Here is a 13493-nt window from a genome sequence, read left to right as displayed (position 1 = left end):
ACCCTTCCAAACGTCGGACTGGCAAGAATGCACCTGCTATCACGTATCCGGACTTTTTTTCATCCATTGTCCCGGTGCCACTTTGCCATGAGCTCCCCGTACCCACTCTTCCGGAGAGAGAGCAGCCGTCTTTAGAAGAGAGCAGCAAGTCAGAGCGAGGAAGACATTGTAGATCCAGATGACAATTTCAGAGGTGGAGCTGAGGAGAGAAACCCATACTACAACAAAAAATACCTCAACGACTTGATCAGAGATTTTGGTCTCGCCAAGTCCAATGCCGAACTTTTGACGTCTAGACTCAAGCAGTGGAACTTGTTGGATGAAAGTGTGCAAGTCGCAGATCAGATGAAGCGTCACCAACCTTTTTGCAACTTCTTCACCCATCAAGATGGGCTCTGCTTCTGCCACAATGTGACCAGTCTGTTCGAGGCAATCAGAATCGCCTGTCACCAGAATGAGTGGTGCCTCTTCATTGACATCTTATCCAGGAGCCTCAAAGCCATGCTTCTTCATAATGGTAACAAGTACCCGTCTCTTCCCCTGGCTCACTCGGTGCACCTCAAAGAGGATTACATATCCTTGATGCTCATCTTGATAAATTCAATGAGAACATGAGAGCGTACTCGGAGGAGCAAGGCGAGCGCTTCCACCAGGATATACTGTACTTTGAACGCCACTATCAAGGACAGTATAACGAGAACATGATGGGAGACTACATTTGGGGGCTGATTCGTGAAAGTGATTTACACTATTATCGAAAATCTCGAAAAACTACTCACTTCTAAATCTTTTCTCGTATTTTTGTCTTACCTTAATATAAATACATGTTAATTGGTATTCATGTTGTTTTTTATGACTTTATGTGAACGAAAAAATACAAATTCGCCCGTTTTCTCATTGAAAATAGGAAAATTTCTAAATATCACTGTCCTGGTCACAAAAGCAAAGTTTGTGGGTAATAATAGCCATTTTATATACTTTTTAGGCAAAACAATTACGAAATAACACTTACTACCCAGGAACAAAAATTGTGTTACATCGTGTTATTATTAAAATTGGGCAATTGTCCCATGATAAATGCTTGTCCGGACTAGATGCCCTCATCTTGAGCTAAATGGATCCTCCTCAGCCAGATTGCTGCAAGGCGATTGCGTGCACACGAAATCTAACAATAATGGCATGCGTGTGCCGTTGTTGTCATGGGCCCACAGGAGGTTTTATGGAGAAGGAGCAGCCATGCTTGGAGACGAAGCACTTCTGCTGACTGGAATGTTCTTGGCCCTCAACTCAATTGATTTCAGGTAAATTTGCCGCAACATTTTTTCCACACTGACCAAGCTCCCCACTCCTCTGCCTTCTCATATTTTTCGAATGTACGTGAAACAGCCTTTGTACGAGGGCCCTCCGCACAATTTAATGGCCAGATATTAACTACCTCGTCTGTTGTACAGGAGGTCGTGGGTGCAATTCCGACCCTAACGTCTGCTTTATCTCTCCCCATGGTCGCGCAGATTTTTTTCCGTGTCCTCCAGTTTTTCCCCTCCACATTTAAAAACGTGCATTTAGAGCATTTGGCTGCTATACATTTCCAGATGATGATAAGCCACTTCGTTGAGCTATCATTTGTGGTCAGGTAGCTTCTGAAAAAGTGCTATTTAGCTCAGTGGGCCTGACCTGATAAAATAAAATGAAAACCTGTAACATCTGTGATTCATGGCAGTCACCCATCCATGCACTTTCCAGACTCAACCCCCTGCGTAGCTTCTGATATTTAATGTGGTCACAGGCTCCAGTCTTTTCAAATCCTTCCAAATTTCCCACGTCTATCCATTCATTACCGCCACAAGGTCATGTAACAACTGAACAGATGTACACTCAAACAAATACCCCCCCCCCCCACCCCCCCGTATAGCCTTAACAGACTGTTGGGGCAAGTTATGTTAGCGAGCGCCTATGAAGGCTGGAACGGTAGACGAGGGGGTGAGTGGCCAATGCCACGCCCGACCACCTTTGTCTCCCCAGTGGCGATGTTTACACACCACACCAGGTACTCATTTGAGGCTGTCGAACTCACAACACACTCGCACAAACATATGTTAAGACATCTGACACAAGAGCAATACAGCAATACGACAGGAACAATGAATGATGCAGTGAAGAAATATTTCAATCCTGTACTGGGCTTCCATTTGGTCGACCCAGCCTCAAATGAGTACCTGCTGGGATGTCTAAACATCGCCACTGGGGAGACAAATACGGTCGGGCGGGGTGCTGTCCACCCACACCCTCGTGTGCCGTGTCAGCCGACTCGCTAACATCACTTGCCCCAACAATCTGTTAAGACTATACGGGGCATCTTTGTCTTTGTTGTACAAGAGAGACAAAGGCGGCCAGGTGTGGTGTTGGCCAGCCACCCATCCCCTCGTGTGCCTTGCTGGCCTCCATAGGTAGGTGTTCGCTCACAGCCCTTGCCCCAAAAGTCTGTTGAGGTTCTTTGCCTGCATTTCCTTGTTGTCTGGCACTCGGAGTGCCTAATATTCTTGCCTGGGCTATGAAGGTTATCGGTCTGGTCTGCGTTTTGTGTGTGTCATGTCTCAAAACAAGCCAATTATATATATACAAGAGACTCGTAAATGTTCAACTAGTGTGTCCGGCCCTAATTAGATTGAATATCAGGCATAGTAATGCGGTATGTTGGCTGTCATTGAATTACATTATTACGTTTTAGTAAACGTGTGAATTGTTCGATTCAAGGCTTTTTGCGTAAAGTGTTAATAGTCTTGGTTATTTCATGCACGCTTTCCTTATCTTGTGTGAAACATTATTTGCTCGATTCAACCCTAATCCAGGTTCCCTTTTTAAAGATACATTTTTGTTTCCGTGTACTGGTTCTCAACAATGGAAATTAATTCATGAACGAATGTCTTTAATTTTTCAACCATTAAGTTTCATCCTGCACAGAAGATAGCTCATTTAATCCGAGTGTTCTTCCACGGAGACTGCACGCTCTACACTCGGATAATCTGGGGTAATTTTGCAGTCAAATTGGCCATGCCAAGCCTGTTTTCAGCACCCTTCTTTGATGCATTCTGCCTTCCTGTTACATGCATTAGCATTGCGTGTGTGTCTGTGCGTCTTCGTTGGTTGTTTAGTGTGTTCCCATTACTATGTTGATGTCAACACATATTTCAAAAGCATTATATTGATAAGCCATTTTTCTCGGCATTGACGTCAAGGTAAACTAAGCTAAACCTTTTTTTCGAGGACTACGCCTAAGACTCACAATTTTTCACAATGTTGAGTGTCTCAAGGCCATGCAATGGATGCTCACCTTTGTTGTTGTTTACATGTTGTAAATAATTACTCTCAGTCCTGTTTACTGCAAGGCACCGGCAGCTTCCGATGATTCAGGTCTTATGCAAGGATCAGCTCCAAAAGTGATATCTTTACTCGCAGACTTTCTATGAGAAAACGGTGGGAAACTCATAGCAACAGTCCAATGTGATTATTATTTTCTTCACCGTGGGGGGTATTCACTAAGTGGTGTACATTAGCCTTCTATTGTTGCTAAGCAAACTCATTTTGTCACTCCTCCCCATGCTGCCTCTTCTCCAAAAGTAGACTCACCCTTCTGGGACGGTTCAACAGCTCTTTCCCTCTTTGGCTTGGGTTTCTCTCTGTCTTGGATTGCTACTGGGGTTTCTTGGGTTTTTCTCAAGACCTCACCGATTGTAAGTAACCCTTTGGGGTTGGCATGTACGCAATACATCAGCCCATTTCGATAATCTTCATAGCTGAAGCAATAATTACTTCTTCGGCTATAATTGTATCCAATTTGAGACACAATCGTCGCATATCTCTGGTACATGCGATGATCATCAGCCATGTTTAATCCACGGCTGGATGAAGGCTGTCAAAAGCCAATGTCACCTCTCATGATCCTGAGGTGTAACAATTTACCTAGCCAACTGCACATGGGTTGATTTCATTGCTCCATCTCCTCGGTGTATGTTTTCTCAGAGAGGTTCCAATCCTTTGCTGCAACTCCATCATGAATGTATCAGAATCTGAATATTTATACTGCAGGAGGAATCCGATGAGCTATGAAGCTCTTTTTCACAGATGTCCAGTCTGGGCACTGGGTCAGAACGTTACAACAACAACAAACAGTACAAAAACACGATATGAGTGCAAAGTACAGGAAAGGTAAACAAATAACAGGAACACAAATACATACAAATAAAACTAAACCATCCCTATTCTTACAGACAAAGCCCACTGAGGAATTCACTTATTTTCAAGCCCACTTTTCCTAATGGCTTGATTTATGTCACGCAATGCATACAAAATAATAACAATCGATGTGTGTGCATGTGTTATGAGAAGTCAACACACGGTGTAACATGAGGCTTTAGTTTCACAGCAGAGTTAACTCCTCAAGATGAGGGGGAAATGTAGCCAGCAATCAGGACTAAAAATCACACGTAATAATTCGGGGACTCAAAAGTATATTCTTGGTTCTTTCCTTTCTACGTGACTTTACCGAAAGAACCAAGAAGATAAATCCCTGGCAGTCACGAAAGCTTTAAATCGAAATTTGACTCAAAAGTAATTGGTATCGTATTACTGCTGGATGATCTACCGTATTCTGCAATGCGAATCCAAAACCAAACGTTCGTGTTCTTTATTCATAATCGATTTTTTAAATCAGATCGCCACGTGAGTATAAAATGCCAAAATGTGTCGTACGCCCTCCTCCACCCAATGCGGCCAAATAACGAATCTTGCCACGCAAACAAACGCGCTGATTTCTCACGCACGCCTTGCTCCTGTGTGTATTTGCCAAACGAATAGCGGGCAAAGCTGCCTGGGAAATATCAGAATGTGTGACCCCACTTTCAGCTACAGAAGCCTGACCGTGTTGGCATCGTTCTGTCCGAGGCTCGGTGTGAAATGCTGCTCATGGATATTTTTTCTCGTTTCTTACAGCTTTTGCTTGAAGGGAGAGGACCTGGCGAATGAGAACAACGCAGTCATTGACTACACCCCGTACTTGAAATACACGCAGAGGTACGGCACCGAGAATTGCATTGCATGCGTCTGTTAATCGATTGGACTGAGCCACGAGGCAACGGGGAATTTGACGTCGCGCGGCCGGTTTCTCGCGCTGAGAGCAACTTGCGTGAGGTTGTTGCTGAATCCAACGTGAGAGCTTAGGTGAGTGCCGTCGCTCAAATCCATTGGGGTAAATGCATGGAGGCCCAGTTCAACTTCAGTATATCTCCTGTGCACCATTCTTCATGCTCATGAAGAGTATTGCAAGTTCCGCGAGATATATAACAGGACCCTGCGGGGTGGGCTGGTAGGAACGAATAACCAAAGAATATAAACATAATGCATTATTACACTTGTTTAGGCAGGAAAGCCTCACTGAGTCTAAAGGTTTTTGTAGGGTCCTGCCAAGTGTTTGCAGTAGGGGGCGATGTTGCTACACCTAATCGGACGATACGAAGGGAGAGTTTGAGGCCTAGTTCTAGGCTTTAGACCTAGCTGTAGGCTTTAGGCCGCTGTGAGTTAATTTTTAATTTAAATGTTTTAATTATTAATGTAAAAGCTTTAAATTTAAATGTTTCTATTTAAAAACATAAGGGAATGTAACATTGTAAAACATTAACTCCCTTTCACACACGCGGGGGTACGATACGAAGGGAGAGTTTGAGGCCTAGTTCTAGGCTTTAGGCCTAGCTGTAGGCTTTAGGCCGCTGTGAGTTAATTTTTAATTTAAATGTTTTAATTATTTATGTAAAAGCTTTAAATTTAAATGTTTCTATTTAAAAACATCAGGGAATGTAACATTGTTAAACATTAACTCCCTTTCACACACGCGGGGGTACGATACGAAGGGAGAGTTTGAGGCCTAGTTCTAGGCTTTAGGCCTAGCTGTAGGCTTGAGGCCGCTGTGAGTTAATTTTTAATTTAAATGTTTTAATTAAAAGCTATATCAGGGAATTATAAGGGAATGTTACACTTGTTTAGCCAGGAAAGCGTCACTGAGTCTAAAGGTATTTTAATTAAAAAGCTATCTCAGGGAATTATAAGGGAATGTTACACTTGTTTAGCCAGGAAAGCGTCACGGAGTCTAAAGGTTTTTGTAGGGTCCTGCCAAGTGTTTGCAGTAGGGGGCGATGTTGCTACACGGACAGACGGATGGACGGACGGACGGACGGATGGACGGACGATATAATCTATTGTAGGCTGGTTCACTTCGTTCCTACCAGTATCAGTGACGCTATCGTGGTTTCAATTACAGGTGAAACAATGCAGCTATTCATCAGCTCAATATTTCCTCTTTTTTTCTTGAGCTTAGCCCGAGACAACAGGGCTACTACACCTGCCGATCCCCTTCCGTGCCAGCAGCGCTAAGCGCCACAGTGACACATTCACGCGTGTGAGAATCGATTTTGCAAGCGACACGCAAGCGACATGCTTATCGTGTCAACACAATTATTAGCACCCTAAAAAATGAGAGATGAAAAATAACGTGCCCGTTGAATTATAAATCGTGGCCCTGGACCTTAACAATTCACAGAATCTATTTGTGTTGAAATGTCAACTCTCCTCGAGTGAAACACTCCAAGGACAACCACTTACATTGGCTGGGATGCATTGTGGCTGCAGTGCATGAATAACTATTGTTATAAATTGAGAAATGGCCGTGCAATGGGAGACCGGGTTCTCGTATTAACAAGAGAATACGACACTAATGGTTTAGGTTGAACATGATTTCGGCAGATTCCTCAATTTAAGCGACCTGCAGTAAAATTTACAAAATAAAACATCCTAATAAAGCATATGTGGCGTTATTATGAAGGTATTACTATTCGTCTTGTAAAACGTGGCGTAGTTGTAGAAACACATTCCTGCGGAGGGAGCTGGTAGGAACGTTGGGTTGCTCGGTCAATGGCCAGGGTCAACGGCGGCGTGGTGTATTCCACAAATATGGCCGACTGTGAGGGCGGGCACAAGCCGGCGGGAGTAGGTTAAACGTTGAGTTTTATAAGGGCACCATGGGGTGACCAGCCCCTCCCCACCCAGCCCCACCCCTCCCACCCCCCACCCAGCCCCACCTTCCCCACCCAGCCCCTCCCCACCCTCCCCTCTCCACCCAGCCCCACCCCTCCCATTTTTGGATGCACGACGGACAGACGGACACAATAATCCCCTGTGGGCTGGTGTAACCAGGAGGTTCCTACCAGTATTAGCGAACGGTTTGACAGATGCACAACACTTAATGTACCATCACTCTCCCAACGGCGTCGATGGCAAATCAAGTTTGTCTGAGTGCATCTGATTCCATGGTATATATATTTTTTTATCATTATAATTACGATTGTTACGATCACCCCATCTGAAGAGCGTCATAAATCTACATCCGACATCGTGACACACTGCGTGCGCGTGTCTGTCACATTATCTGCCGGCCCTTTAAGTGCGTGGTTTTGCCTCCAGTCTATGGCAGGGCACGTGAGCGTTGTGAGCAGCGTTGTGAGCAGCGTTGCGTGCGTGCACATATTTGTTTGGTTATTGCCGTCTTGTTGGTTGCTTGCAGAATCTCATGCGGCAGCTCGAGATGAGTCTACATGTGCCCACATCTCAGCCCCCTCCCGCCATCTCTCGGCTGTTAATCTCACTGCCTGTCCAAAGGCATACCTCTCCAAAATTTGTGTTATGATAGAAGTGTGAAATTAGTCTTTTGCTTCACACGTGTGTGTGTGTTGAGTGCACTGTAATGGAGCTCTAATGAATAATACGTTCGGTGAGATTTGTTGACAACCGTTGCATAATCACTAAAAAAACACCAAATAACAGGTCGCCGTTGCAATGTATTGAATAAATATGTAGAAAATATACAGTTCTACCGCATGTCCACGTGTACATTTTTGCACAAGTACTCGTGTACATTTGTGCACAAGTACCCGTGTTTGCGTGTGGCACGGTGATGTGCTACATGATCCCGTGGCGTGGGTACAATTCCTGGTTGTGCACAACACTGTCCAAAAATGGATCTGCACTTTGCCTGGATCTCCCTTAGATTAGTTGAACACATGGGCTCTCGCGACCAATATCATCCATTATACAGGTTTTTGTGGGGGGGGGGGTGGGTTAGATCGTATCTAACCTATAAACGTCACTTTTTGTCTGTCCGTCTGTCCCTCTGCATACGCTCGCTTTTGAGGGATTTGGCGCTCGGGCCGTGGGGTTTAGGAAGAAAACATTTTGCAGGTGGGCACGCCCCCGGCCCCGCGGTGAGCTTAGGCATTTCCGATTTATCGTCCGTCGCCTTTAAATCGGTCCGATTATCGATTTAGTGCGATTTCTCTTTATTTATTTATTTAATACTAGCGGAAGTACCCGGCTTTGCCCGGGTGAAAAATATATTTCTTAAAAACCTTACATATATATACACAGATACTAAGGTATTGTCAAAGCCCGGTTGGCTGTTTGTACATTTCTCCACCAACAAATATATGAGGCTTTCACAAATCCAAAAAGTTGTAGAAAGTGTGGGGTAAAGAGTTGATGTCAAAAGGTTTCCAAAAATTGTTGTCTCCCCCCCCCCTCAAAACATTTACCCCTCGTAGGTATATATACTAACAACACCTTACATATGTAATGTAGTAACTTGGCGGGAGACGACCTTACGGGTAGCACACTCTTTATTAACACCAACTTATATTACACGGGTGGCTAACTGCAGCCTTAACCCACGGGGTTCCCCTGGCTACACCCACACGGGCTCTTATGCCCCGTAGCTTCTCGGAACCCGCCCGGCTGGGGTGTCCGTCTCGACTCTGGGTCCCACAGTCTCGCCCCATATGGACGTCAGACCACGGGTCCCACAGTCTCGCCTCCGAGCCACACAGGGTCCCGGCCCTTACAAGGACAGCGGGACTAGGGGTCTCAGGGCCCTACCTCTTCAACTCCGTCTTCGATCTTCCACTGGTTATCAACTCCCCGAGTGCTCCCGCGCGTCCCCCTTTATAGTCCTTCATGCGGACGTCGCTGAGAGCACCCACCCCAGTTGACCAATCACTGCGCGCTGCCCACGATCCTATTTCCCACCTTGTGTCAGCGCGCACAACCACGCACCCCGCGCCGCCCCGTGATCTATCACTGTCGGCGCGCGTCAACACCACCACTACATCACCCCCTACCACATAGCTCACAGCCGACCCGGCTGCTATAAAAAAAATGTATTACCCCCCCCCCCCGTGTGTGCCCCGTAACACAAGCAACAATCAAAACAACACAACAAGAACTCCGCCATCCGCAAGAATCAGAACATTATGTACAACCCGGCGAGCGACAACAATAAATGTGTATGCAAAAAAAAAAAATGACTCGTGCAGCGTCCCTTCATTTCCGAGCGCCCCTTGAACGGGACATTATACCGGGCAGAAGGGGAACGCGGCGACGAGCTGCAACCTCAGGCCCCCCTCTTTTTTTTTTTCATGAAAAGTGTCGTGTCTTAGCACGAGTCCGCCTGGCCGGTCCGTCGTACGGCACCAGATGCGGTTGACCGTCCGGTGGCGGCGGCAGTCCAGGAAGGCACGGGCCAGGCATCGGAGATCCGCGCGTGCCTCGGGGTTCCGGTTCACGACGGTCAACAGCCGTCAGGTCCGAGACACCTGGGAGTGGGTCAGGTGGAGACACGTGAGGATCAGACTGCGACACATCCCTCCCCGAGTCAACGGCCACATCACACGCTCGGTCGTTACGGCACAAAGGGAGGCCATGTGGTGCCGCGAAGGGTTTCAGCCGGGAGGGGTGTACGTATTAAAGCATTTTTCCCATTTAATCTGGATACTCTGGGGTCGCGCAATACGCACGATTTCCGCCGGTCCCCTCCATGGTCTCAACAATTTAGGGGACGTAGCCAACGGTGCATGTGGGCAGTGCAGCCAGTCCTTATCGCCTGGTTTCCAATCGTGCGTATACACCTTTCGTGCATGCAATCTTTCGTTAGCGATCTGGCGAGACCTTGAATTCAACCTCGCAGCCTCTCGCGCTTCAGCCAGTTTGGCGATATTAAATTTGATGTGGTCGGCCAATTTAGATTTCGCACGTGGCTGGGAAATTCCCAGTTGGACATCCATGGCCGGATCGGCCTCCCGCCCATACATGAGAAAAAATGGGGAAAACCCCGTCGCCGCATGGGGGGCCATTCGATAGGCCGCGAGTACCCCAGGTACCTGTAAGTCCCAATCAACCTGATCGTTGCAGACCTGTTGGCACAGCATAGAAGTAATCGTCCTGTTTAGACGTTCAACCATTCCATCAGTCTGCGGGTGGTACGGGGAGGTACGCACTTTCTTCGTACCCAACAGGTCGCACACCTCGCGCAACAAAACGCTCGAAAAATTCTTTCCTTGGTCCGTCAGCAAGCGTTCGGGGGCGCCTTTGTCCAAAACATAGCCCTGGACAAAGGCGTCCACCACTGCCGCAGCCGACTGGTTGGCGAGTGGCCACGCCATGGGCCATCGGGTGAAGTATTCTACGCCAACCAGCAGGTACTTGTTACCCCTCGGTGTAGCGGGAAAGGGCCCCAAGATGTTGAGCACGACCAGTTCGTTCGTGCGCGAAACTTGAATGGATTGTAGCGGTGGATTAGCCCACACATCCCTTGAGGATGTTTGCCACGTCGCTGCCCATACCCGGCCAATAATAGTCCCGTTGGAGTAGGGCGAGCGTTTTATGAAATCCCAAATGCATGAGTCGTTCGTGAGCAGCCAGAACGACCCTACCCCGCATAACAGAAGGCACAACGAGCGTATGACGCCGGGACATATTGTCCCACTTCATCAGGAGGCCCTGTCTGACCACCCAGGAACCGACCCGCGTCTCCCCCCCCCCGGGAGCGTCTGCCTTCCGACGCAACGTGAGTAGGGAGCTGTCGGCCATTTGGAGACGGCCCCACTCGATAAGAGGCAACGCGAGTAACGAGTCCCCGCCCGTGGGAGCGGCGGGCGCGTCGACCCCCGGAGTGTCAGTGGCGGCGAGCAAAACTTCCGCGGGGACGGCGACAGGGGGTTTACACCGCGCCGATCCCAGAAGACATGCGCATTCCGAGCGAGGCGACAACCGCGACAAGGCATCCGCATTCGAGTGCCGCAATCCCTTACGGTAAATCGTCGTGAATTGGTAGTCTTGGAGGACCTCCAGCCATCGGGACAATTGGCCGGAGGGTTGCGCCACCCGCATAGCGTATTGGAGAGCCGCGTGGTCCGTACGAACAGTAAGATGACGGCCGTAGAGATACGGCCTGAATTGCTGTATAAAAAAAACGATCGCTAGCAATTCACGACGTGTCACACAGTAGCGTTGTTCCGCAGGTGACAAAACTCTGCTACCGTAGGCGACCACCCGTTCGACCCCCCCGACCACCTGTGAGAGCACTCCCCCGATACCCGTGTTACTGGCATCCGTGTCAAGCAGGAATGGTTGCGTGAAATCGGGGTAACACAAGGGAGGAGCCCGCACCAAGGCGTCCCGAAGGGAGCAGAACGCAGCCTCCTCTTCCGGCCCCCAGTGAAACCTTACCCCTTTAGCCGTCAAAGCGTGTAGGGGCCTGGCTATGGTGGCAAAATGTTCGACAAAACGGCGGTAGTAGGAGGCGAATCCTATGAAGCTGCGGACTTCAGTGACTGAGGTTGGCGTTGGCCATGAGCTGACGCAGTGCATCTTAGCAGGGTCTGTAGAGATCCCTGAACGGCCAACGATATGCCCCAAGTACCTGACCGATTCCCGAAGCAGGTGACATTTAGCCGGTTTAAATTTTAATTTAGCGGAACGCATCCTGAGGAACACCCCTCTCAATTGCTGGAGGTGCTCCTCGAATGTCCGGCTGAAAACGATGATATCATCGAGGTAAATCAAACAGGTGTCCCATTGGAGTCCTGACAAAACCAATTCCATGAGCCTCTGGAACGTGGCGGGAGCGGAATGTAAGCCCATGGGCAATCGATTGAATTCAAATAGGCCTCCTGGTGTCCGGAAAGCGGTCTTTGGTCTCGATTCCTCATCGAGGGGCAATTGCCAAAATCCCGAAAGCAGGTCAAGCGTCGAAAAAAACTGTGCTCCCGCCAAGGCATCCAGCGACTCATCCATCCTGGGGAGTGGATACGCGTCGGCCATCGAGATTTTATTTAGGCGGCGGAAATCCACACAAAACCGCAAGGACCCGTCCTGTTTTTTAACAAGGACGATGGGAGCACCCCACGGACTGGAAGAGGGCGAAATGATGTCGGCAGCCAACATGTCATTAACAGCCGACTGCACATGCTCCTTCTCGGCTGGGCTGAGCCGGAAGGGATTCTGCCGAATAGGGGCCGCGTCACCCGTCGCTATGTGGTGGCGCAACAGGTCCGTGCAGCCAATATCGTACTTGTGTCTGCTAAACACGTCAGCGAATTCGAGTAGCAGGCCCCTCAACGCTCCCAACTGCACACTAGACAAGTTACTAGACCCAGCACACAACGAGTCCAACCATTCTGTCCCCTCCTCCAATGGAGGATGCGTATCGAGGCTAGAATCCGCATGTGCAACGAGCTGTTCATTGACGGGTAGCGGCGCCACGTGAGCCAGCACCGTGCCCTGTGTAATTACAGCTGGCCGCGACCCCGTATTCAGAACCATAACGAACGGATCCCTGTCCGCCCGCACCATGGTCTGAGCTACCGCTAAGTCGAGGCCCCCAACAGCTCTGTTTGACGGCCCCAACAGAACACCTTGTTCCGCCGCATCCACCCCGAGGGGTTTTCGCAATCGAAGGGGTACCAACATTTGCGATCCCGGGGGCACCCGCACAGTCTGAGTTGCCAGCGCCTGAACCGTTGCACAAACCGTGCGTATTTTGGTAGGACTCATTAAAAATGCAACCCGCCGACCCGATGGAAGCTCAATGCAGGCCTGATCGACGAGAATTTTAATGGGCAATTTAGCCAGAAAGTCCGTACCCAGTAAACAAGGAACTGCCAGAGATGATGACACAAAAATAGGACCCGCCAATTTGATATCGCCAATACAAATAGTCGCCCAAATCTGTCCGATGATTCCCAAAGATCCCCCGTTCGCCGCGTAAAACGGTACGTCCACCGGAAGAAGGGGTCGACATTGGACGGGGAGGATGTTATAAATAAGGTCCGAAATGATAGTGGCCGACGCACCCGTGTCCACCAGCACCCGGACCTCAACTCCGTCAATAAAACCCGTTACTACGGACTACCCGGCCGACGCAGCCACTATCCTGTGAGCCAACTCGGACCATTTGACTGCTCCCGGGCCGTGTACGAACCCCCCTCGCCGAACCGAATCCCCAGTACCCATACGCGGTCCCCCCACCGCGAAGCGGCGACCCAAGTGTGCCGTGTATGTGGACCGAGCGTGTGGGGTGCCGCGACTTGTCGGGGTTAGCTGGGACGACTTGGGGCCTT

The 13493-nt window shown here is 48.9% G+C and overlaps 1 protein-coding gene across 3 annotated transcripts in view; it reads left to right on the top strand.

Annotated features, from left to right (window-relative positions):
* Positions 1-13493, top strand: part of LOC144933777 (RUN domain-containing protein 3B-like) — a 92062-nt gene that overhangs the window by 54198 nt on the left and 24371 nt on the right. For all 3 annotated transcript variants that reach the window (XM_078858904.1, XM_078858885.1, XM_078858895.1), the window contains exons 5-6: positions 1212-1301; positions 4990-5070. In XM_078858904.1, coding sequence (XP_078715030.1) covers positions 1212-1301; positions 4990-5070 — 171 coding nt within the window. The remainder of the gene's footprint in view (positions 1-1211; positions 1302-4989; positions 5071-13493) is intronic.

This window comes from Lampetra fluviatilis, chromosome 1, assembly GCF_964198595.1.
Source record: "Lampetra fluviatilis chromosome 1, kcLamFluv1.1, whole genome shotgun sequence".
Classification (NCBI taxonomy): Eukaryota; Metazoa; Chordata; class Hyperoartia; order Petromyzontiformes; family Petromyzontidae; genus Lampetra; species Lampetra fluviatilis.
Note: the sequence above shows the minus strand (reverse complement) of the source record. Positions and strands in the feature narration are given on the sequence as shown.